The sequence below is a fragment of the Tachypleus tridentatus genome, unplaced genomic scaffold, assembly GCF_004210375.1.
Source record: "Tachypleus tridentatus isolate NWPU-2018 unplaced genomic scaffold, ASM421037v1 Hic_cluster_2, whole genome shotgun sequence".
Classification (NCBI taxonomy): Eukaryota; Metazoa; Arthropoda; class Merostomata; order Xiphosura; family Limulidae; genus Tachypleus; species Tachypleus tridentatus.
The window spans coordinates 48,859,483-48,882,373 of NW_027467782.1; the positions used below are offsets into that span (position 1 = coordinate 48,859,483).

Consider the following 22,891-nt stretch of genomic DNA (forward strand, 5'->3'; position numbering starts at 1 on the left):
CGATAATGAACAAAATCTGCTGACCCTTTCAATTTGGGTAATATATAATGATAAATTATTATTACAGTGTAATCAATATGGAAGAATGAAACTGCTGCCATCTAGTGAAACGTTTATATTTTGAAATTTTGAAGATGGCTGGTATTACTTATGGTGAATTCATGAATATCGACGAGGATTTGAGATTTTTATCAGGTCATCATCAGTTTTACCGCCGACAACAGACAGTACCAAAAACAGTTCAAGAATTTGTGCCACAGAATCAGCATGAATTAGAAACGACGTCTGTTGCTAAAAAAGATGGAAGTGAAGCAGATATTGGTACAACTTCCTAATACTAGTAGTTACTAATACTGCAAATTGTACATAGTTTTAGATCTTTTACTATTATTTGTACTAATATTTTGCAGTAGTGATACTGTCGAGATATATAGACAAACATTAGAATAGAAACTGATAAAAGTGCTACGCAAAAATGAAGACTGGATTTCTATGAATTTTACTATTTGTTAATTCTAGTCTCAAACCAGTTTGCGATACATACACATATGTATTTGGGCTAGGCTGTGTTTTATAATTTTATCTAACCTTCACTTGGAAGTTAAACAATTATTGCATAGTTGTTTATCTTCCATGTTTCTAATTACATAATTTTCGAACTCGTATATTTCAGCAATATTAAGAGACTAATTTTTCCTCTTTCAGCTTATATTATCAATATAATTATTTTCTTGAATATGGCTTCTTTTTAACAGTTTTATAATATTTTGTCACAGGTTGTAGCAAATATTTTCTCTTAAGTATACAGCATGTTTCAAACATTATCTGGTTTAGCATAAGAGATTATGTTGTTTGTGTATTGTATATATTATGCTGTCTGTGTATTGTGTATATTTTGTTTCCAGTTTTAGTTTGCTCAACACATAATAATTGTATTTGTATTATTTTCCATGAGCATCACTTTCTAGGATTACAAGTACCAATCCTTGTGTTTATTACAGAACCAAACTGCTGCTGTTTTAAATTAGGTTTTCTACACTCAACAGAAATGTTATATTTAATTTATTATATATATATATTTCATATGTTTAGCTCCTGCCAACACTGTTACAATTATATAAATCTTATTGGTGTAAACATCTCTCCTTATTTCTTCTGTTTCTTCACAGAGCAAGCTCAAAAATTTGCTGGTGTTTCAGTGGGAATAGCGAGGTTGGTCAGTTCTTGTGGTATTTGTAACAAAACTTTAACAGTACAAATGTGTTTTAATCAAAATATTGAAAAATTTATATAAAACCAAGTGTTAAGGTTGTCACAACTTTATAAAACTTAGCCGTTACTAGAGGTCTTAAATATGTAAGAGTGACAAAAGGAACAACATGGTTTAATTAAACAGCCAACAGATCTGTGTAAGTCGTTTGATCAAGTATGTTGTTAGTTTTATCAACTTAACGTTCCACTTAAGTAAAATAAATTACATTATATATCATATTAATTTTTGTAAGGAAATCTTGACAGAAAGCACGTATTTTATTGTATTTCTTGTAGCTTAATTACCGAAAGCATCATCTCTCATCCGTGCATAGTTATAAGAAGACAATGTCAGGTAAGTTGTATAATCATTTTAACTACACATGAAATGTCACTTTACTATATACAGCATTCAGTATATATATTCAGTATATACAGCATTCAAGTTTGCTTTGTACTTGAGTCGAACATCTCGTGTAGAGAATAAAATTTAGTTGTTTTTCACTTGTCCACTTCCCACAAATTGTACGAACTAGGAAAATTGTATTTTATATGGCAATGAAACACAATCGGTGATTTGTCTATAGTTTTAATATTTCATAGTGCAGGATGTAGGATATCCATCTAAGAACCAATAAAGACACATGGCTTACGTTAATGTTGCAAACGCTAACTTGATGTTTCATATCTATAAATCAGTTTGAAGATTGAGAGTCAAATTTAACTACTATAACTTCTACTATAGACAAAAGTAATCTGATATACTGTTGTTTAACTACAATTATTATTGTGAACCTAAGTATTATGTCCATAACTGTAGTTTAATTTTTAAATTTTTGAACAAGTGTGGTGCAGTGGATAGTGTTCTGGACACTATATGGTGTTATCTGATGAACCCTAGAGTGGGTGTTGGGTGGCATTAATGAGCTGCCTTATTTCTAGCCTACCACTTCACAGTCTTTGTGTAAAATCAAAAACAGTTTTTAAATATTTGTGTATTCTAGACTTCAACTCTTCAGAATTTTCAGAAACTTGAGTGGCTATATTGGAATCTACCAAGAGTGTTTTTCCAGCAACAGAACTAACAGAATTAAAAATAGAAAAAAGTGTAAAACTGAAACTTATCGTCCGGTTGTGGGTTGATATGAACTCTATATCTCTGTCATGGATCGGGTGTTGATTGATATGAACTCTATATCTCTGTCATGGATCGGGTGTTGATTGATATGAACTCTATATCTCTGTCATGGATCGGGTGTTGGTTTATATGAACTCTATATCTCTGTCATGGATCGGGTGTTGGTTGATATGAACTCTATATCTCTGTCATGGATCGGGTGTTGGCTGATATGAACTCTATATCTCTGTCATGGATCGGGTGTTGGTTGATATGAACTCTATATCTCTGTCATGGATCGGGTGTTGGTTGATATGAACTCTATATCTCTGTCATGGATCAGGTGTTGGTTGATATGAACTCTATATCTCTGTCATGGATCGGGTGTTGGTTGATATGAACTCTATATCTCTGTCATGGATCGGGTGTTGGTTGATATGAACTCTATATCTCTGTCATGGATCGGGTGTTGGTTGATATGAACTCTATATCTCTGTCATGGATCGGGTGTTGGTTTATATGAACTGTATATTTCTGTCATGGATCTTCAAACAGCTGTAGTGTATTATAACCTAATATTGATAACTTTACTGCTATATGAAGAAGTTAGTGTAAAATTACAGATGTAGCTCTTACAAAGTTACATATTCTATTGAAGTACTGTTACTTGTGGGATAAGACAACCTGGTTTTATTTTTCCACTGTTTAAGTTTAAATTCATGTATTAGTTCTGATGTACCAACAAAGTGTCTTGACAGAAGCTGGTCTAATTTTTTAACTCATGGGAAACAAAATAGAGAGAGAGCTTATACAAGTTCCTAACAAATAAGAAAATCTTTTGGTGATAGAGACACCAAAACAAGACCTTGGATTGGAATCATTGTAAAAACGTTTTAATGCACCGTTATTTGCTTCCTCACGGAACGTAGTGAAGTTTATCTCACCGGTTTACTCAGTTCTCAACAACACATTTCTTTAGATTATTGTGAAGTGAAAAGAGTTTAGGTAAGCCTCAGTATTTTGTTTTATTATGAAACAGAAAAGAAATTAGTTATTTCCATACACAATAAAACAGTAAATATAACAGATTTATATTAAAATTTTATGAAAACCAAAAAAACCACATTCAGTGGAACAAACTGATAGAAGTATCGATATTCAAGAAACTGGTATTGACATATTCACGTGTACTTATCAGTCTAAGGTTGTCCACTTGTGTGATTATGTTCAAATATTACAGGTGTATAAGTATTTTATGTAGTTTTTCCTTTAACTAAACAGAATAATTATTTTGGAATTAATATGTTACAACATCCCAGATCTTACTCTCAAAGAAAGAGGAGACTGTGTTTTTGTTTGTAGACCAAATGTATTTGACCTTAATTTACAGTAACTCATTAATTGGTTATTGTTTGTAGACCAAATGTATTTGACCTTAATTTACAGTAACTCATTAATTGGTTATTGTTTTTATGCTGCATCTGAAAACTAGATAATCCTCACATATTAAGTAAAAATATACCAAATGTGGTACAAATTAAAACCTGATTGGAAGTTTCATGGAGAGAAAGGTCTTACTGATAGATATTTTACATAACAAGTTTGTCTTGTAACAGTAGTGTACCAATTACATTTTAGGGCTGTTTGTAACTGTGTAGATTAATAATAATAAAAAATGAAACTGACTGTCTTTATTCTTTTGAAGGTTCACTACAAATCTCATCGATTTCATCTGACACCGTTCACTTTGTTCCCTGTAATTGTTAAACTCCAGAGAAGACAGGTGACTTTTTTATTTTAAAGGCACTTTGAGATCCTAAGATTTTAGCTGAAGTTTTCTGAACACAATTATATAGATTTTTCTTGTTCCAGAATACCTTTCAGTAACATTTTAAATATTACTGGTCGGGTTTTCTTGAAACTTGTCCTGACTGAAAATCCTCTGCTTATCATACTTTAAAATTTAAGTAAAAATAATAATTCCTACAAAGTCTTAGCAGTTCAAATAGTTTTGAATCAATATGTTATTATCAGGTGGTATTTATTTAGTGTGATTCATAAAGAAAAATGAATGAAAATGTTAACATTTCTCCACAGCTTTGAGGGGGTTTCTTGTAAATCCAAAAATATGGGTTTGTGTTTGTTAAGAAACACTATCAACGCATTCCGTGGTCCAAACAGTTACTGATGAAGTTTAATTTTAAAATAGCTCAACCCAGAAGGAGTAGATAAATCCTGCAGTGGCTGACTTGTATGTTTAATGCATTTTTAGAAATTAATTTTAGTGTTTTTAGCCAGTGTGCAACATGTGATATTACCCGTGCTTTATCTGCCCCTGAATTCATGTGCAGTAAATAAAGATGTTTGAGCAGTAATTTGAAATATTTGGTTTTTGGAGCTCTCATGGTCATTTTGGAAGTTTAGAAGATTTAGGAACAAGCTATACATTTGTGAATATTTTTATGGTTTCTTTAGATTTGTTTTTATCCGTGAAAATGATTTTGTGTTAATCTATAAGCCTTGGAAGACATTAGTAATTTCCTTTGTGATGACAAAATATCACCTAAGGTTTAGTGGGTATAGTCAGAGCCAGCAAAACATTGACTACTGCAATCATAGAATAAAATATCCACAGCAAAATGTAAATAATTAATGATTGTATATATATATATATATGAAATGGACATTTCTAATCAACCGTAAAAAGGCCAGGTTGATGAGGCAGTCAACACGTAATCCAGGGGTCACAGGTTTGAATCCTGTCACACCAAACATGCTCACCCTTTCAGTCATGTGGGCATTATAATGTGATGGTCAATCCCACTATTCATTGGTAAAAGATCAGCCCAAGAGTTTTCAGTGGGTGGTGATGACTAGCTGCCTTCCCTCTAGTCCTACACTGCTAAATTAGGGACGGTTAGTACAGATAGCCCTCGTGTAGCTTTGCACAAAATTCAAACCAAACCAAAGCCAAGAATAAAAAAAATTATATTTTAAAACAAGAGGAATTACTTTTAATACAACAAAATTTTTGGATTTTTCTAAAACTGTAACTAAATAGTATTTAGGAAGTTTGTTCTAAGTTTCACATCATTGGTTTATGTGTTTACACCGAGGAAACAATGGATGTGAGTTATATGTGTGAACAGACTGTTATGGAGAAGAGGGAATGTTGAATTTTATCTTTATTTGGTATATATTTGTATAACTGTTATATGTGAGGAATGTGTATCATTAAAACTCGGGCATAATAATGAAGGTATAACTTTTTTTTAGTGTTCCACAACAAATCTTTAAAATAATTTCCTTGATACTAGTTTTATGTATGTGAGAAACAGTCCAACACATTATTAATTAAGTTCATCAGAATTTGATGTTGGTGATAATTTAAAACAATTACTCTGTATAGAAAAACTTGAAACATTTAATAAGTCTGTAACATTCTTAAAGTGTGATAACATTTCAGGGATTTGGAACGTTGTGGAAAGGAGCTGGAAGCATGTTTATATTGCGTGGTCTAACTCTGATGACTGAGACCGTTGTATCGGAGTTTTCTCCCTTCCCAAGGTAACGTTTTGTCAAGTCTGTTAACATTATCATGTTTGAATTTTTTTCATCAGTGTTTTCTGAATATGGAAGAAAAAATGTTACTGATGCAAATAAAAATTATGGTTTATTATTTATGTAGTGTTACCAAGTGTTGTTTTACAGTTATCTGTGGAGACTTAGATCGGCCATATAAAATAATTCCAGAAATGTTTTCACTCATTTTTATATTTATAGTGAATTAACTTAAATATTAATAATAGTGATTTAAAACCCAAACTTTGTTACTTGGCCTCTAGATAAATTCCTGACAGTCGTGATATTTGTATTCATTATCTGTTTCTACAGTGAACAGTGAAATCTTTAAGATATATTTAAACTCTGTATACAAATGTTAATAACTAAATCTTTCTGTATTATAATGCTGGTATTAAAAGTTATAAGGTTGGTACTTGGTGAAACTCTGTAATTATAGAATTGACAAAAAACAAGAAAATTGTACGTTTCACGAACATCTCGTGTTTGTGAAACATATAGTTTGGTTTCTCTCAAAACTGTGAAAGGTATAATAATTTAAATAAATAGTTTGGTTTCTGTCAAAACTGTGAAAGGTATAATAATTTAAATAAATAGTTTGGTTTCTGTCAAAACTGTGAAAGATATAATAATTTAAATAAATAGTTTGGTTTTTGTCAACACTGTGAAAGGTATAATAATTTAAATAAATAGTTTGGTTTTTGTCAATACTGTGAAAGGTTTAATAATTTAAATAGTTTGGTTTTTGTCAATACTGTGAAAGGTTTAATAATTTAAATAAATAGTTTGGTTTTTGTCAATACTGTGAAAGGTATAATAATTTAAATAAATAGTTTGGTTTTTGTCAATACTGTGAAAGGTTTAATAATTTAAATAAATAGTTTGGTTTTTGTCAATACTGTGAAAGGTATAATAATTTAAATAGTTTGGTTTTTGTCAATACTGTGAAAGGTACAATAATTTAAATAAATAGTTTGGTTTTTGTCAATACTGTGAAAGGTATAATAATTTAAATAATTAGTTTGGTTTTTTTCGATACTGTGAAAGGTATAATAATTTAAATAATTAGTTTGGTTTTTGTCAATACTGTGAAAGGTATAATAATTTAAATAAATAGTTTGGTTTTTGTCAAAACTGTGAAAGGTATAATAATTTAAATAGTTTGGTTTTTGTCAATACTGTGAAAGGTATAATAATTTAAATAGTTTGGTTTTTATCAATACTGTGAAAGGTATAATAATTTAAATAGTTTGGTTTTTGTCAATACTGTGAAAGGTACAATAATTTAAATAAATAGTTTGGTTTTTGTCAATACTGTGAAAGGTATAATAATTTAAATAAATAGTTTGGTTTTTGTCAAAACTGTGAAAGGTATAATAATTTAAATAGTTTGGTTTTTGTCAATACTGTGAAAGGTACAATAATTTAAATAAATAGTTTGGTTTTTGTCAATACTGTGAAAGGTATAATAATTTAAATAGTTTGGTTTTTGTCAATACTGTGAAAGGTACAATAATTTAAATAAATAGTTTGGTTTTTGTCAATACTGTGAAAGGTATAATAATTTAAATAAATAGTTTGGTTTTTGTCAAAACTGTGAAAGGTATAATAATTTAAATAGTTTGGTTTTTGTCAATACTGTGAAAGGTACAATAATTTAAATAGTTTGGTTTTTGTCAATACTGTGAAAGGTACAATAATTTAAATAGTTTGGTTTTTGTCAATACTGTGAAAGGTATAATAATTTAAATAGTTTGGTTTTTGTCAATACTGTGAAAGGTATAATAATTTAAATAGTTTGGTTTTTGTCAATACTGTGAAAGGTATAATAATTTAAATAGTTTGGTTTTTGTCAATACTGTGAAAGGTATAATAATTTAAATAGTTTGGTTTTTGTTAATACTGTGAAAGGTATAATAATTTAAATAATTAGTTTGGTTTTTGTCAAAACTGTGAAAGGTATAATAATTTAAATAGTTTGGTTTTTGTCAATACTGTGAAAGGTACAATAATTTAAATAGTTTGGTTTTTGTCAATACTGTGAAAGGTACAATAATTTAAATAGTTTGGTTTTTGTCAATACTGTGAAAGGTACAATAATTTAAATAGTTTGGTTTTTGTCAATACTGTGAAAGGTATAATAATTTAAATAGTTTGGTTTTTGTCAATACTGTGAAAGGTATAATAATTTAAATAGTTTGGTTTTTGTTAATACTGTGAAAGGTATAATAATTTAAATAATTAGTTTGGTTTTTGTTAATACTGTGAAAGGTATAATAATTTAAATAAATAGTTCTTAATAATAGTTCTTAAGCCATGTTGTTCATCAAAATCTTTCTTAAAACTTGGAATGATGACTGAATATTACTTTCAAAAACAGTTATGAAGAATACCAGAACCAAAGGTAATAAACTGAATGTGATGTTCATAATTTTCTGTTGAATTTCAGAGAAATAAACCAGTTCAGCTCTTTAAAGCACATATTTCAACATTTAGCCTTAAAATGGTGAGTGTTACAAAGATGTCATATTTCTCTCTTGTTCTACCTGTGAATAAATATATGTTACAGAAATTATTTAAGATTTAAATCTAATTTGATGACTTTGAATGTCCATAACTGTACATCATGTATTTCTATTAAGAATTTTAAATATCTGCTGTTTAAGGTTAAAATTTTCCAAAGTTTCATTAATATTTTGGGTTAAATAATGTAGGTTTGATGGACTGTTGACATTTTTAAGAACTGAAGAAATGTTGGTGTAAATTAATATAACCTGAAACTTTCTTTGTTTGGAAACTTCTTTAAAAGTCGGTTCGTGTTTTGATGTCACTGCTGCACAATCTTTAAACTGTGTGTATTTATTTAGATATATTTGTTTTGTACATGTAGTGCAGTATGGCATAACTCAAACTTACTCTGTCGGATATCCCGATGAACCAAACTGATACCAGTGCTACTAGAGTGAAGAAACAATGTATAATTTATATGTATTTAGGTTTATCACAAACTTTCTTTTCATTACAGCATCACTTATACCGTTCTAACTCCGTTTTATTCTGCTAGTCTTGTTGAAACTGTTCAGGTATGTATTAGCAAAGTGAAATGTACATTTTTTTTTTTGTAATATAAGAATATAATTACTACACAAGTAATATTTCTGTTTTATTCAGTCATTTTACTGTCTATGGTTTTAAAAATTACACTTTGAAGTTTTTCAGATAAATATTTTTGATAAGCAGTTACCAGAATATTTGTATATTAGAGCACAAAAATCTGTGTGTGTCCATTATTTAACTACTCTTAGGTCAATATTAACCAACCTTTGTACAATTAAAGTTTGGAACAAGGGGCACATTAATGGGGGTTTCACAACCCCACCAGCCACTTTCGTTATTGTTGTTATTTAGCACTTACTATCTTTGTTTTAAGTTAATGTTAACTACCTCATAGATGCTATCACATCCTTACATCAAAAATAACAAAACATACAGTGTAGGGTACAACACTATATATGTACACACAAATGTTTTATATATGTACTAGCACTCAAAGGAATGTAATAAGAAATAGCTGCCACTGTTAGAGTCACATGTTATCTCAGGTGAAGCTAGCACTCAAAGGAATGTAATAAGAAATAGCTGCCACTGTTAGAGTCACATGTTATCTCAGATGAAGCTAGCACTCAAAGGAATGTAATGAGAAATAGCTGCCACTAGAGTCACATGTTATCTCAGGTGAAGCTAGCACTCAAAGGAATGTAATAAGAAATAGCTGCCATTGTTAGAGTCACATGTTATCTCAGATGAAGCTAGCACTCAAAGGAATGTAATAAGAAATAGCTGCCACTGTTAGAGTCACATGTTATCTCAGGTGAAGCTAGCACTCAAAGGAATGTAATAAGAAATAGCTGCCATTGTTAGAGTCACATGTTATCTCAGATGAAGCTAGCACTCAAAGGAATGTAATAAGAAATAGCTGCCACTGTTAGAGTCACATGTTATCTCAGATGAAGCTTCTACTCCAACAGTCGCCTTAAGACTGATATTAAGAGCCATTTTCTACTTTGACCCTGGTCCGGCATGGCCAAGCGTGTTAAGGCATGCGACTAGTAATCTGAGGGTCGCAGGTTTGCATCCCCCTCGCACCAATCATGCTCGCCCTTTCAGCTGTCGGGATGTTATAATGTGATGTTCAATCCCACTATTCATTGGTAAAAGAGTAGCCCAAGAGTTGGCGCTGGGTGGTGATGACTAGCTGCCTTCCCTCTAGTCTTACACTGCTAAATTAGGGACGGCTAGCACAGATAGCCCTCGAGTAGCTTTGTGTGAATTTCAAAAACCAAAAAACAAACATACTTTGACCCATGATCTTACAACTTCAACTTGTAACACTTTTGCAGTCAATTAAATAATAATATAAAACATGGCTGAAAGACATCAACTACTGGGTGTGGAAAGTGGGTAACAGCACCTCTGCTACCACTACATTTTCTTTTACCTCTTCCTACAAAGCTGCAGTGACTGTCACACAGTATGTACGTTGTTATAAATATATATATAGTGAGTTTCATAAAGTTTATAGAAAACTGTGGTAATAATGAATGTTGTTATGATAAATGGAAATTATATTAAACAAGATGACTGTGTTAATTCAGAACTGGTTAAAGCTTGGGAAGTTCAGAAGAATAAGGCTTGTGAGCCAGATAATATTTTCTAAGAGTTTTGAAGGAAGTTAAAGATAGGATATGTGAACCACTGAGTACTATTTTTTGTCAATAGTAGGCACGTACCAGATGATTGGAAGTTAACTAATGTAACTCCTATTTTTTAGAGAGGTAATAAAAATTGTCCCTGTAGTTATAGACCTGTTAGTCTTTGCATCAATCATGAGGAAAGTTTTGAAAAGTGTTAAAAGATGCTATACAAAGTCATTTAACAAAGTATAAAATTGGACGGTCAACATGGTTTCATTAAGTCAAAATCTTATCTCACAGATCTCTTGACATTCTTTAAAAATGTTACTGATTATGTAGATAATGATTAGGGTGTAGATTTTGAGTACCTGGATTACCAGAAAGTAGTCGACAAAGTGCCACATAAATGACTTGTAAAGAAACTCGTCTATATAGATGTTAACTAACCGGATAGAAGAGTGGCTTGATGGAAGAAAGCAGATGGTTGTTATGAATGGAGTTCAATGAAACTGGATTAATGTTACAAGTGGTGTACCTTGGGATCAGTGTTAGGATAATTACCCTTTTTGATTTACATCAGTGAAGTGGATTAATGATTGGTCAATAAATTACTTAAACATGCAGATGACATCAAGGTCTTGGGTGTTGCTAACTGTGAAGAGGATGTTACATTTTTATTTCAAGTGGGTTTCTCGTCATCAAGAAATAGGAATATTGCTTGTATCAACCAAAATATTGTATACAGATTTAAAGAGGTTGTAATTTAATTGTGCAGATCACTGGTTAGAATATTGTGTTCAGATTTTGACAGGAAAGACGCCAAATTGTTGAAAATGGTTCAGAGGATTGTTACTAGAATGGTGCCTGGTGTCATATGAGGAAAGGCTGAAATCTCTCATATTGTTTTCTTTTGGAAAAAAGAAGAGTTAGAGATGATCTGATTGAAGTGTTCAAGATTGTAGAAGGAAGTGATAGTGTTGATGTGTTACCTTGTTTCATATTTAACAGTAGGACAAGAGAACACAAATATAAATTTTAGCAGGGTAAGAGTCATCTTCAGTTAAGACAGTTTCATTTTCTAATGGAGTGGTTGGCCTTTAGAATAGGTTACCTTCAGATGTTATCGAAGCAGTAAATTTAAGTGAGCATAAGAAAAGATTTAAGTATATGAATGATGAGGGCCAGCTTTAAGATTATTCATTTATTTTTTAATTTAACTCAGAAGACGGAACAGCTGAGATGAACCAATAAGTCCCATGTTGTTTCAAAATGTTATGAGTAAATTGTGTCAAAGTTAAGATTTTTATGATATTTATAGTAGCATCCACCCACACATGTTTGCAAGTTCATAATCTGGACAAAAGATAGGTAACTCAGTCTGTTACATAATAATCAATGTTTTTAATATGTACACAGGAGACAGTCAAGATGTGCCACTTCACTGTCTAACGTGAAAACAATACAAGCATTTTCATGTATCTTACTCTGCAAGTTCTTGATTTTTTCAGAGTGATATTGCTAGTGAAAAACCTGGTGTGTTAGACACGTTAAAGGAAGGGCTTTTTCGGCTCACATGTTGGCGAAAACCACGAACTAATCGACTGATTCCAATTTGGATGCTTGTTGGTCCATCAGTCCTGCATGGTCTATTACACTATGTTGTCTCATCTGTTGTTCAGTCTCTTAGTAGTTGGTTCATTAACCTCAACATACAGAGAGAAAAAGAGAGGGTAAGTTAAAAAGTAAAACAACTTATTATTTATTGAAAGTAATGTATTTATTAAATACAAGTTGATCTCAACCAAGAATACTGTGACCGAAAATGTTGTTACTTAACTTGATGTGACAGGTGAGCTCATAAATAACCAATAATGGTTTCCTATGATTTATAACAACAAATATGAAAATTAAGTAAGAAGAGAATTACATTAATTAATATTAGTCTAGTTAAGACTGGTTGTGTACAAATATGTATGTACATAATGAAACTCTCTGATGAACAAGGAAAAATAAAGTTAAAAATAAGTTATTTTCAATGTCTTCTTTTTTAAAAACATCGATAAAACTTTTAAGTCCAAAAATTATAGAAAAGTTAAACCAAATCACATTGTTATTTAAAGCTGAAACCGGATAAAGTGTAGTAAGTTTTAACCCATGGAGTTTGTATATTTACTGTGGGTAAGAAAGACGAAGAAGGATGTTGGACTTCACATCTCACCTCAGTCCATAGTGTTGAAATGGGTGATTTGGACTTCACATCTCACCTAGTCCATAGTGTTGAAATTGGTGATTTGGACTTCACATCTCATCTCAGTCCATAGTGTTGAAATGGGTGATTTGGACTTCACATCTCACCTAGTCTATAGTGTTGAAATGGGTGTTTTGGACTTCACATCTCACCTAGTCCATAGTGTTGAAATGGGTGATTTGGACTTCACATCTCATCTCAGTCCATAGTGTTGAAATGGGTGATTTGGACTTCACATCTCATCTCAGTCCATAGTGTTGAAATGGGTGATTTGGACTTCACATCTCACCTAGTCCATAGTGTTGAAATGGGTGATTTGGACTTCACATCTCATCTCAGTCCATAGTGTTGAAATGGGTGATTTGGACTTCACATCTCATCTCAGTCCATAGTGTTGAAATGGGTGATTTGGACTTCACATCTCACCTAGTCCATAAAGTGTTGAAATGGGTGATTTGGACTTCACATCTCACCTAGTCCATAAAGTGTTGAAATGGGTGATTTGGACTTCACATCTCACCTAGTCCATAAAGTGTTGAAATGGGTGATTTGGACTTCACATCTCACCTAGTCCATAAAGTGTTGAAATGGGTGATTCGGACCTCACATCTCACCTCAGTCCATAAAGTGTTGAAATGGGTGATTTGTGAAGAAATTATACTTGAAAACCTTTTTTTATGGGCCCGGCATTGCCAGTTGTGTTAAGGTGTTCGGCTCCTAATCTGAGGGTCATGGGTTCAAATCTCCATCGTACCAAACATGCTTGCCCTTTCAACCTTGGGGTGTTATAATGTGACAGCCAATCCCTCTGTTCATTGGTAAAAGAGTAGCCCAAGAGTTGGTCGTGGGTGATGATGACTAGCTGTCTTCCCTCTAGTCACTGTTAAATTAGGGACGGCTAGTGCAGATATCTCTTATGTAGCTTTGCCCAAAATTCAAAACAAAACAAACCTGTTTTTAGTTTGATCTTGTTTGTCAATACGTAAAACTGACAGTTTAAAAATAATAAATACGAATAGAGATTTAGGCCCAGAAGTCATGGAAATAAATGTTTTTAAATCATTGTTGTAAAAACATGGTAATTAAAGAAAGGTTGGTAAGAAACTTTGTGAACATTGTTTGTTCTCTCGAAGACAGTGGAACTATATACACTGAAACGTAAAACTTAAGTTTTCTAACTTGTATTTTTAAACTTTACGAATACATTTTTGTGGAAGTAGAAAACAGTGATGTTTTGTGTGAATAATGTTGTTTCAGTCTTGTTAGTGTTAAGTTTATTTTCCGAGATGTATACATATCTCTGTTTTTTGTTTATTAGTAGGTTGTAATTTTTATTGATACAATTCCTTCTGAATGCACGTATTGTTTTTAATATTAAACTACATGTAATGGACCCTTAATGTTCAAGAGAAAGGTAATTATGCTATTTGACATTGTGTTCATTCACTTTTTGTTATCTGCAGCTTGGAATTGAAGAGAAAGACCATATTGGAGTAACACATCAGTGCTTCTCTGACTTAACTGCTATTTTTATGGGAAATTTTGTGTCGGATATCATTGTCTTCCCCAGCGAGACGGTCCTTCACAGGTCTGATATTGTCCTCTATCTTTAGGTTTTAAAATTAGTTATGTATTTGAAACAGTACTTTTCAGAGCAGAATTAATACAATGATTCAGTTTATATCAATACTGTTTGGAGAACATGATTTACAATAGAGAAACCAAAGCACTTTCATAAGGCAGGTCTTCCATACTGTGTTACAATAGAGAAACCAAAGCACTTTCATAAGGCAGGTCTTCCATACTGTGTTACAACAGAGAAACCAAAGCACTTTCATAAGGCAGGTCTTCCATACTGTGTTACAACAGAGAAACCAAAGCACTTTCATAAGGCAGGTCTTCCATACTGTGTTACAATAGAGAAACCAAAGCACTTTCATAAGGCAGGTCTTCCATACTGTGTTACAACAGAGAAACCAAAGCACTTTCATAAGGCAGGTCTTCCATACTGTGTTACAATAGAGAAACCAAAGCACTTTCATAAGGCAGGTCTTCCATACTGTGTTACAACAGAGAAACCAAAGCACTTTCATGAGGCAGGTCTCCATACTGTGTTACAATAGAGAAACCAAAGCACTTTCATAAGGCAGGTCTTCCATACTGAGATTACGTTTTCTGTTTCTTTGTGTTAATGTGTCAGGAACAGAACAAATATTTTTTTCACAAGATTTTTGTTTCAAAATGAAGTCGACAGATTTTGTTTTTTGTTCTTTACTCATCAGAGTGTTCGGTTCACACAGCTTTTCACAAAATAGCACCTTGTGCTCATCTCCTGAGAAAACAGAGTAGTCATGTAGTAGATGTAAGAAAGTCTAGCTCTAAAACAGAGTAGTCATGTGGTAGATGTAAGAAAGTCTAGCTCTAAAACAGAGTAGTCATGTGGTAGATGTAAGAAAGTCTAGCTCTAATGGTTCTTTTTCTATCAAATAGAATGATATGTTTTTTACACCACAAGTAAACTAGTTTCTCAGTGTTAGTTGCGTGCTAATAACCAGGGAAAGTAATGGTATAATCATATAAGTTGTTGTAAAAATAACATGATGTCATTGTAGTTAATTTTAAAATTTAAGACATCGTATTGTAATTAATATTGATTTTTGATCAGAGCAAGTTACCTACTTATAGGTAAACTAGAAATTAACCTGATTATGAGTATGGCTAATTAAACGTACATTTATAACACCTTCACTTATAGAGGCCAGTATGTGTTACTTCATCGGCTGTGTAGGTACCCTCACTGCTGATGTTGTTATTAGCTGGTAACTTAGTGACGTCGCTCATAATTTGTGGTACATGCTGGAAGACTTACACATTTTCATTTTAAATTTTTTTACAAACAATATCTCCTGAGCTTTAGCCAGTGTAGCAGATTTAAAGCTGTCCATATACTAAGTAACAATAAATAAATATATTGTGCCTTACTTAAAGAATGCACAAACACTAGCTTCAAGTACTGCTGTAGATTTAATGTTCTTTGGATGTTAATATGACCAGGTATAAGGAAATCCTTTCCATAATTTCCCTGTAATTGTCTTTTGACCAGTGAAAACTCATTAAACAACTCTCTTGTTTAACAAATCATATGGAGAGGACAACTAGAAGAAACAAGTGGTATTTAAGTTGTTTAAGAACTATTGATCATGACTGTGCCCATTTTGGACTGAGATAAAACTTATTTTGATATTTTGAGAGACTTGTGTAAAACATAAACCACATAACAAAGCTCAACTTTGAAAACATGAATATAACAGTACTGTTACATTTCTAGTTTAATTTCTTCTAAATTATTTTCATAGATATTTGAATTTTACACATTACTTTAACTTTTTCAAAACTTGTTTATTTAAATTCAGTTTCTAATTCTAATTAGTTGATAGGTATTAGCATTGAATTTACTCATAACTGTTGGAACCAACATGTGTGAAGAGATACAAAGTTGAACATGGATCAAGCTTGTTAGAAAGTAGGTGGGAACTGGAGGGGTTTGTGAGAGTAAACATTTTTTAAAAATTGGGTTATACTGATAATGTATTTTTTTATTTTGTGTGTTCAGCTGCCAGATTCATTTCAGAACTTAGTGTTTATTGTGAGACATCATTTTGGATACAGTTCAATTTTAAGAAACCTATAAAACTTTAAGCAGGTCAAAGTGGATGGTGGTTCTCTTGTGTTAGAGGAACCCCTTCATGTTTGGATGCCTTTAAAGAAGTTTGTTAATCATCTTACTAGGGTGTGTCAAAATATCTTTTATATGTAACATCTAACTTTGATCATTTGTCGACCAAGTACCTTCTGTCTTTGAGGGGCCTGGTATTATGTGGTAGTTAGGGCATTTGATTAACAGTCTGAGGGTTGTGGGCTTCGAATTTCTGTCCCACCAGAAATGCTTGCCCTTTCATCCTTTATAATGTAATGGTCAGTCCCACTATTCATTGGTAAAAGAGTAGTCCAAGAGTTGGCAGTGGGTGGTGATGACTAGTTGCCTTCCTTGTAGGCTTTCACTTCTGAATTAGAAATAGCTGACAAAGGTAATAGTTCTCATGTAACTTGGTACAAAAAACAATCAATCATTGAGACTTCAACTCTATAGATGTAGGCCTAATTTACACTCTCAATGTGTAGTTTAATATCTCTCTTCCACCTTTCTGAAATTTCATCTGTTTGATTCTACCTATCAAAACGGTTCCATGACTCATACGTTTTGATAAATCATGAACCAATCTATGCCAGCATGGTCTTGTCATCCCTGAAAAAGGTTACTATTTTAGTATTATGAGATTATGAGACTTTCTCCACGGGTAAAAATGGAATATTTATTTTTGCAAGTTTTGACTCTGTTGCTTAAACCTTTGATATGATAACACAGAGCATGGGTTTGATAACATTCCATACTATCAAGGGGCTGATGGTCTTCCGTTTCATTCCAGGTTGTTTCTTCAAGGAACTAGAACCATCATTGACAATCTAGACTGTGGAACTTCTGTCATGCCCGTGATCACCCGTTACGAAGGACCCTTTGATTGTATTGAAACGATCTTAGAAGAGGAAGGAGCAGCTGGACTTTATAAGGGTTTCGGAGCACTACTTCTCCAGTATATACTCCATGCTGCAATCTTGAAAGGAACCAGAGTCATCCTTGACGAAGTTATGTTCACTGTCAGAAAGGCCAGGAAACGGTAGCGGGCCTGCTTCATGAACAGTTGTTGTTTTAATTTAAGCATCCTTTCCATATATAAAACAGAAACAAGCTAACAAGAAAATATTATTACTGGTTTCTCACTGAGACTTTGAAGTGAGTTATACAGTAAATATAACTGAAGAAATTAATAATACTTGAGAATAAAAGTAACCGTTACATTTCTAGAACACTTGTCTTTATTTTATTTGTGGTTTGTGGTTACTGAATAATTAAACTGAGTAAGAAATTGCATTTAGTGTATAATTCACTTCTAAGTTTCAGGAAGATAAGTTATAATTGTTGGATCTGGTTTATGATTATCAAATAAATAAACCACGTAATAAAGTGTTAACATTTATCCTTGTTTGCAAACTGTGTTTGTTCGAAACTCCATTTTTGAAATATATTTGAACGGAACGAAATTTAGAAAATAGGTTTATTTCTTGAATTTGTAAATGAATTAACAAAACTAGTCATTCTGGATTCTGTAGGGTGAAACTCCATCTGTAAAAAAAATATTAGGAGATTGTAATTTGTGTTAGAATAATGTTGAAATTATTATGTAGGAACATAGTAGGAGTTTGTGAGTAACATGTATAAAACTATTAAATGATATTGTAATTTTCACACATGTTAAAATATAATTCTTTGGAAAATTAAAGTTGCATTTTGTATCTCTAATTCTCTTTGTGTACTTTCAATAATTACTCTAGAAGTAATAGAAAGTTAACTCATAATAAGACAGTATATACTTGTATTTAAGAAGAGTGCATGGAACCCTGAAAACTGTAATTCGTGTTATAGTTGGTAATAACACTTGTTGTTACAACTCTATGATACGGGCACTGAATGACAGTGAAAGTTATAATATTTGTCAAACATTACCAACAGGTGATTGAAATGGCTTGTGTTCTTTTAAAATTGGAGAGGTGTGGTTACATTTAATGATCAGATGACCTGTTGGTTTTTGGACACTGGGGTTCTGCTAGCCATGTACACACTAGTGTTTCAGGTTTGACCACAACTTCAAATAGGACCCTTAAAAAACTTATTTTTTGGTTTAACACTTTCTAATTGTACTAGAAACTACTTAAAAATATGTGGATTGTTTGATAAAAGTATTATTTTCTTCTAAGTACTGGTACAATATAATAATAAAAATATCCAGGAAATAATATTTATTTGCAATTCAATGTGTTCTAACGAGATGAGAGGATTTGGAAAGATGTCACTGAACATGTGGTATAAAGGTAAACAGTATGTTAACCACATATAAAGAAAGTGTTTGTAACTAAGTGTAAGTACAGGATCTAAAGATATCCTTTGATTATAAAACGTTTCTTGAAGTGTCTGGAGTTTTGGTTTCATCATTTCTACTTAAATCCATACTGAGTGTCAGTTTGCCCTAATTTACTTCTGTAGGAACTTTTCAGCAATTAATATTAACTAAATTATGTCACCAATCTGTGTTTTGTAAATTTTAATAAAAATTAAGTTTATTTTTGTAAAAAAATATCTTGGAAATTATTTTTGTAATTATAGAAAATATTTTAAGATTTTCAGTAACCTTTAAGTTTGAGTAAAAGATAGTATATTATGGTTCTAGGTCAAAGGTTAAACAATATGTATTTGTGATATTAGAATGTACTGATTGACTGAGACATGCTATCCACAGACTTTAAACTGTTCATTGTATGGAAATGTAATACTCAGTAATCACAAAAGAACAAGCTGAATCAGTGAAGTATGAACCATAAGGTCCAATGTTCAAACCAAAGGAAGGATGGCTGTACCTGATCCTAAGAGATCTTTTATCTGATCATTTAGCATGTATTGTGTAAAGTGATTTTGAAATTGTAAATATTAAAATACGTTTTTCTGACCTTGATTTTAAAGCACTAAAAAGTTCAAAATTGTTGAGGCTAACAACTCTTGTCCAAGACATCGCATGTCTAATACATAAAATAAAAAAAATTTATCTTCGAAACAGTTTGCCAATCTTGATAGGAACATTATTGTGACATTGTTTTAAAAAGAAATTGATAGGAACATTATTGTGAAATTGTTTTAAAAACAAATTGATAGGAACATTATTGTGACATTGTTTTAAAAAGAAATTGATAGGAACATTATTGTTTGGTTTTTCATAATAGTGACGTTCATATATACATACACCTTTGTAACAATATACAGTTTGATTTGCACTCAGTAAATACAAGCTGAAAAAAACAAACTACTGTTTGTTTATATTAAAAACCCATATTGCACAAACCTTTCGAGGTTCGTTAAGATAAACCTTATCTATGAAATAGATTAATAAAATTGATTTTATTAACTGATAAAGTTCACTCAAACCATATGAATGTATTTAGGAATACAGTTGTAGGAATTAAAACTAGTAATTTGTTATTCAACATTATCAGTTATTTATTATTCAACATTATCAGTTATTCATTATTCAACATTATCAGTTATTTATTATTCAACATTATGAATTATTCATTATTCAACATTATCAGTTATTTATTATTCAACATTATCAATTATTTATTATTCAACATTATCAGTTATTCATTATTCAACATTATCACTTATTTATTATTCAACATTATCAGTTATTTATTATTCAACATTATAAATTATTCATTATTCAACATTATAAATTATTCATTATTCAACATTATCAGTTATTCGTTATTCAACATTATCAGTTATTCATTATTCAACATTATCAGTTATTCATTATTCAACATTATCAGTTGTTTATTATTCAACATTATCAATTATTTATTATTCAACATTATCAGTTATTCATTATTCAACATTATCACTTATTTATTATTCAACATTATCACTTATTTATTATTCAACATTATCACTTATTTATTATTCAACATTATAAATTATTCATTATTCAACATTATAAATTATTCATTATTCAACATTATCAGTTATTCATTATTCAACATTATCAGTTATTCATTATTCAACATTATCAGTTATTTATTATTAAACATTATAAATTATTCATTATTCAACATTATCAGTTATTCATTATTCAACATTATCAGTTATTCATTATTCAACATTATCAGTTATTTATTATTCAACATTATCAGTTATTCATTATTCAACATTATAAATTATTCATTATTCAACATTATAAATTATTCATTATTCAACATTATCAGTTATTCATTATTCAACATTATAAATTATTTATTATTCAACATCATAAAATGCTGTCTCATTTCTCTATTTTATGTTTTGAGTAGAGCTGATGAGAAAGGTTTATTGAAGTCAACTGGCTACCCAAAGAAACTGAAATTAGAAAACTAGTAGTTATAACAGTAATTATTGTTTGTACATCAATTATCTATGGGGTGAGAGTAGCCTGGTTATTAGTCTGTTGGACTGTGGTTCCATAATTTGTGATCTTTTACTGCAGGTAAACTCAATGTCTTGCACTTTGAAGCCATGACTGTGTTATAAAAGTGACAGACAAATCCCACTATTAAAATAGTCCATGAATTGGTAGTGGGTTGTGTTGACTAGCATTCTCCCTTGTATTCGAGGATGGATGTCTATTGCAGGTAGCTCCCTAGTAGATTTTCACAAAGTTTAACAGTATCTAATGTAGGAATCTCAATAACTACTGATATACAGTTTTTATTATAAATCTTTTCGGATGTCAGAAGAAGCCCTAACAGAAATTAAATGTTTAAAGAAGTGGATGACAGGAAACAGTAAGAAGGTCGTAATTTGTGGTTAATTTCGAATCTCTGGTTCGAATTCCCATCATACCAAACATGCTTGCCCTTTTAGCCACAGGGACGTTATAATGTAATGATTAATCCCACTGTTCATTAGTAAAAGAGTAGCACAAGAGTTGGCGGTGGCTGATGATGACTATCTGCCTTCCCTCTAGTCTCACACTGCTAAATTAGGGAAGGCTAACGCAGGTATGTCTCGTGAAGCTTTGCGCAAAATTAAATAAGCGACCACAAATGTTATAATAGGAAAGGTGACGATGTTAGACAAATAATATTGTTTGAACCGCTAGGTTTTTAAACTGTAACTAGCATTTTGATAAAACTAGAGGGTATAAAATTCATAAGATTTTAATAAAGGTAAAATGAGAATTTATTGCCCTACTCTGAGAAGTACAGGGTGTTCCGAAAGTCACTGCACAGTTTTGTCTGTTAATAAATATGTAAGTGCACAGTGACTTTCCGAACACCCTGTATAATACCACGTCACTACTGTTATTGTACTGATCTTTGTAAATGCATAAAGTCGTTCAATTGTCTCGCATTTAAATATATATGATTACGAACTCGAATATTTTTATTACTTTTAAAGAGTTCCTGTAGTGAGCGTATGGTTAAAACATTTAAAAAACTTTACAAGTGGTCTAATATGATTCTGTTATATAGAGTTAACATTGCACGTCTTGGGTTCTGTTTACACCAAAAACAACAACAACAAATTATCTGTGCACTTTGGGGCCATAGAGATAGAGGTGAGGTACATTATGCTAAAATGATTTTGAGCCTCGCCATTGTATTCTGTCATAAATATATGATGGCTGTGCATCTTAATATCTCTGTAGCACTGTTTCCATTGAAAAATGTAATGCTAAGATTTTCACGTCACAAGCAAACTACACCCCCCTGAAGTTTTCCATAAGTCATGTATTATTATACAAGAACAGTATTTACTCGCTCACATTTCAACTGTTTAATCATACAGAATTCTACAGATATTACTGTATCTAATGGCTTGACCCATTAAATCTGTGCAGGAAATAGTACAAATAGATATTTCGTCCTCAGTTTACCTTAGATATGTAATAGTTAAATGGTTATGTACACGTGACTTGTGTTGTGCTTCCAAAGTGTGACTTTGTTTGATTATGTTGTGTACCGTTACTTAAAAGAGGAGAGCATATTCCACTGACATTATGTTTGTGAATTCTCGCCTGTTATCATAGATGAGATACAACTTGTTGCAGCCAGGTCGCTTCATAGATAGTACTGTTGCCCAACTTGATTAATATTTCTTTGTTTTGTGGTGTCATTAAGTACAAGGGATATCACCTTCTTTGATATTCTAAATCGTCGTTCTGAACATATCTTTATGATTTTAACATTATACACCTTTCCAAAAACGATCAGTTATCGGTAATATGACTTTATCTATGAGGCGTCATAATGTGTTAAAATTTAGTTCTGAGATACGCCTTTTTATCGGCTGTCACA

The 22,891-nt window shown here is 31.5% G+C and overlaps 1 protein-coding gene across 2 annotated transcripts; it reads left to right on the forward strand.

Annotated features, from left to right (window-relative positions):
* The first annotated feature begins 61 nt into the window (after positions 1 to 61).
* On the forward strand, positions 62 to 18,981 carry LOC143243327 (mitochondrial outer membrane protein SLC25A46-like). Of its 2 annotated transcripts, XM_076487170.1 has the most exons (10): positions 62 to 321; positions 1,170 to 1,212; positions 1,549 to 1,606; positions 4,074 to 4,151; positions 5,835 to 5,935; positions 8,400 to 8,456; positions 8,976 to 9,033; positions 12,153 to 12,374; positions 14,356 to 14,480; positions 17,380 to 18,981. In XM_076487170.1, exons 1-10 carry the CDS (start codon positions 135 to 137, stop codon positions 17,630 to 17,632), a joined length of 1,182 nt encoding a protein of 393 aa, XP_076343285.1. In that variant the 5' UTR covers positions 62 to 134; the 3' UTR covers positions 17,633 to 18,981. The 2 variants fall into 2 exon arrangements, with proteins under 2 accessions (XP_076343285.1, XP_076343286.1); XM_076487171.1 differs by lacking the exon at positions 4,074 to 4,151 and having other exon boundaries at positions 113 to 321.
* The last annotated feature ends 3,910 nt before the right edge of the window (positions 18,982 to 22,891 follow it).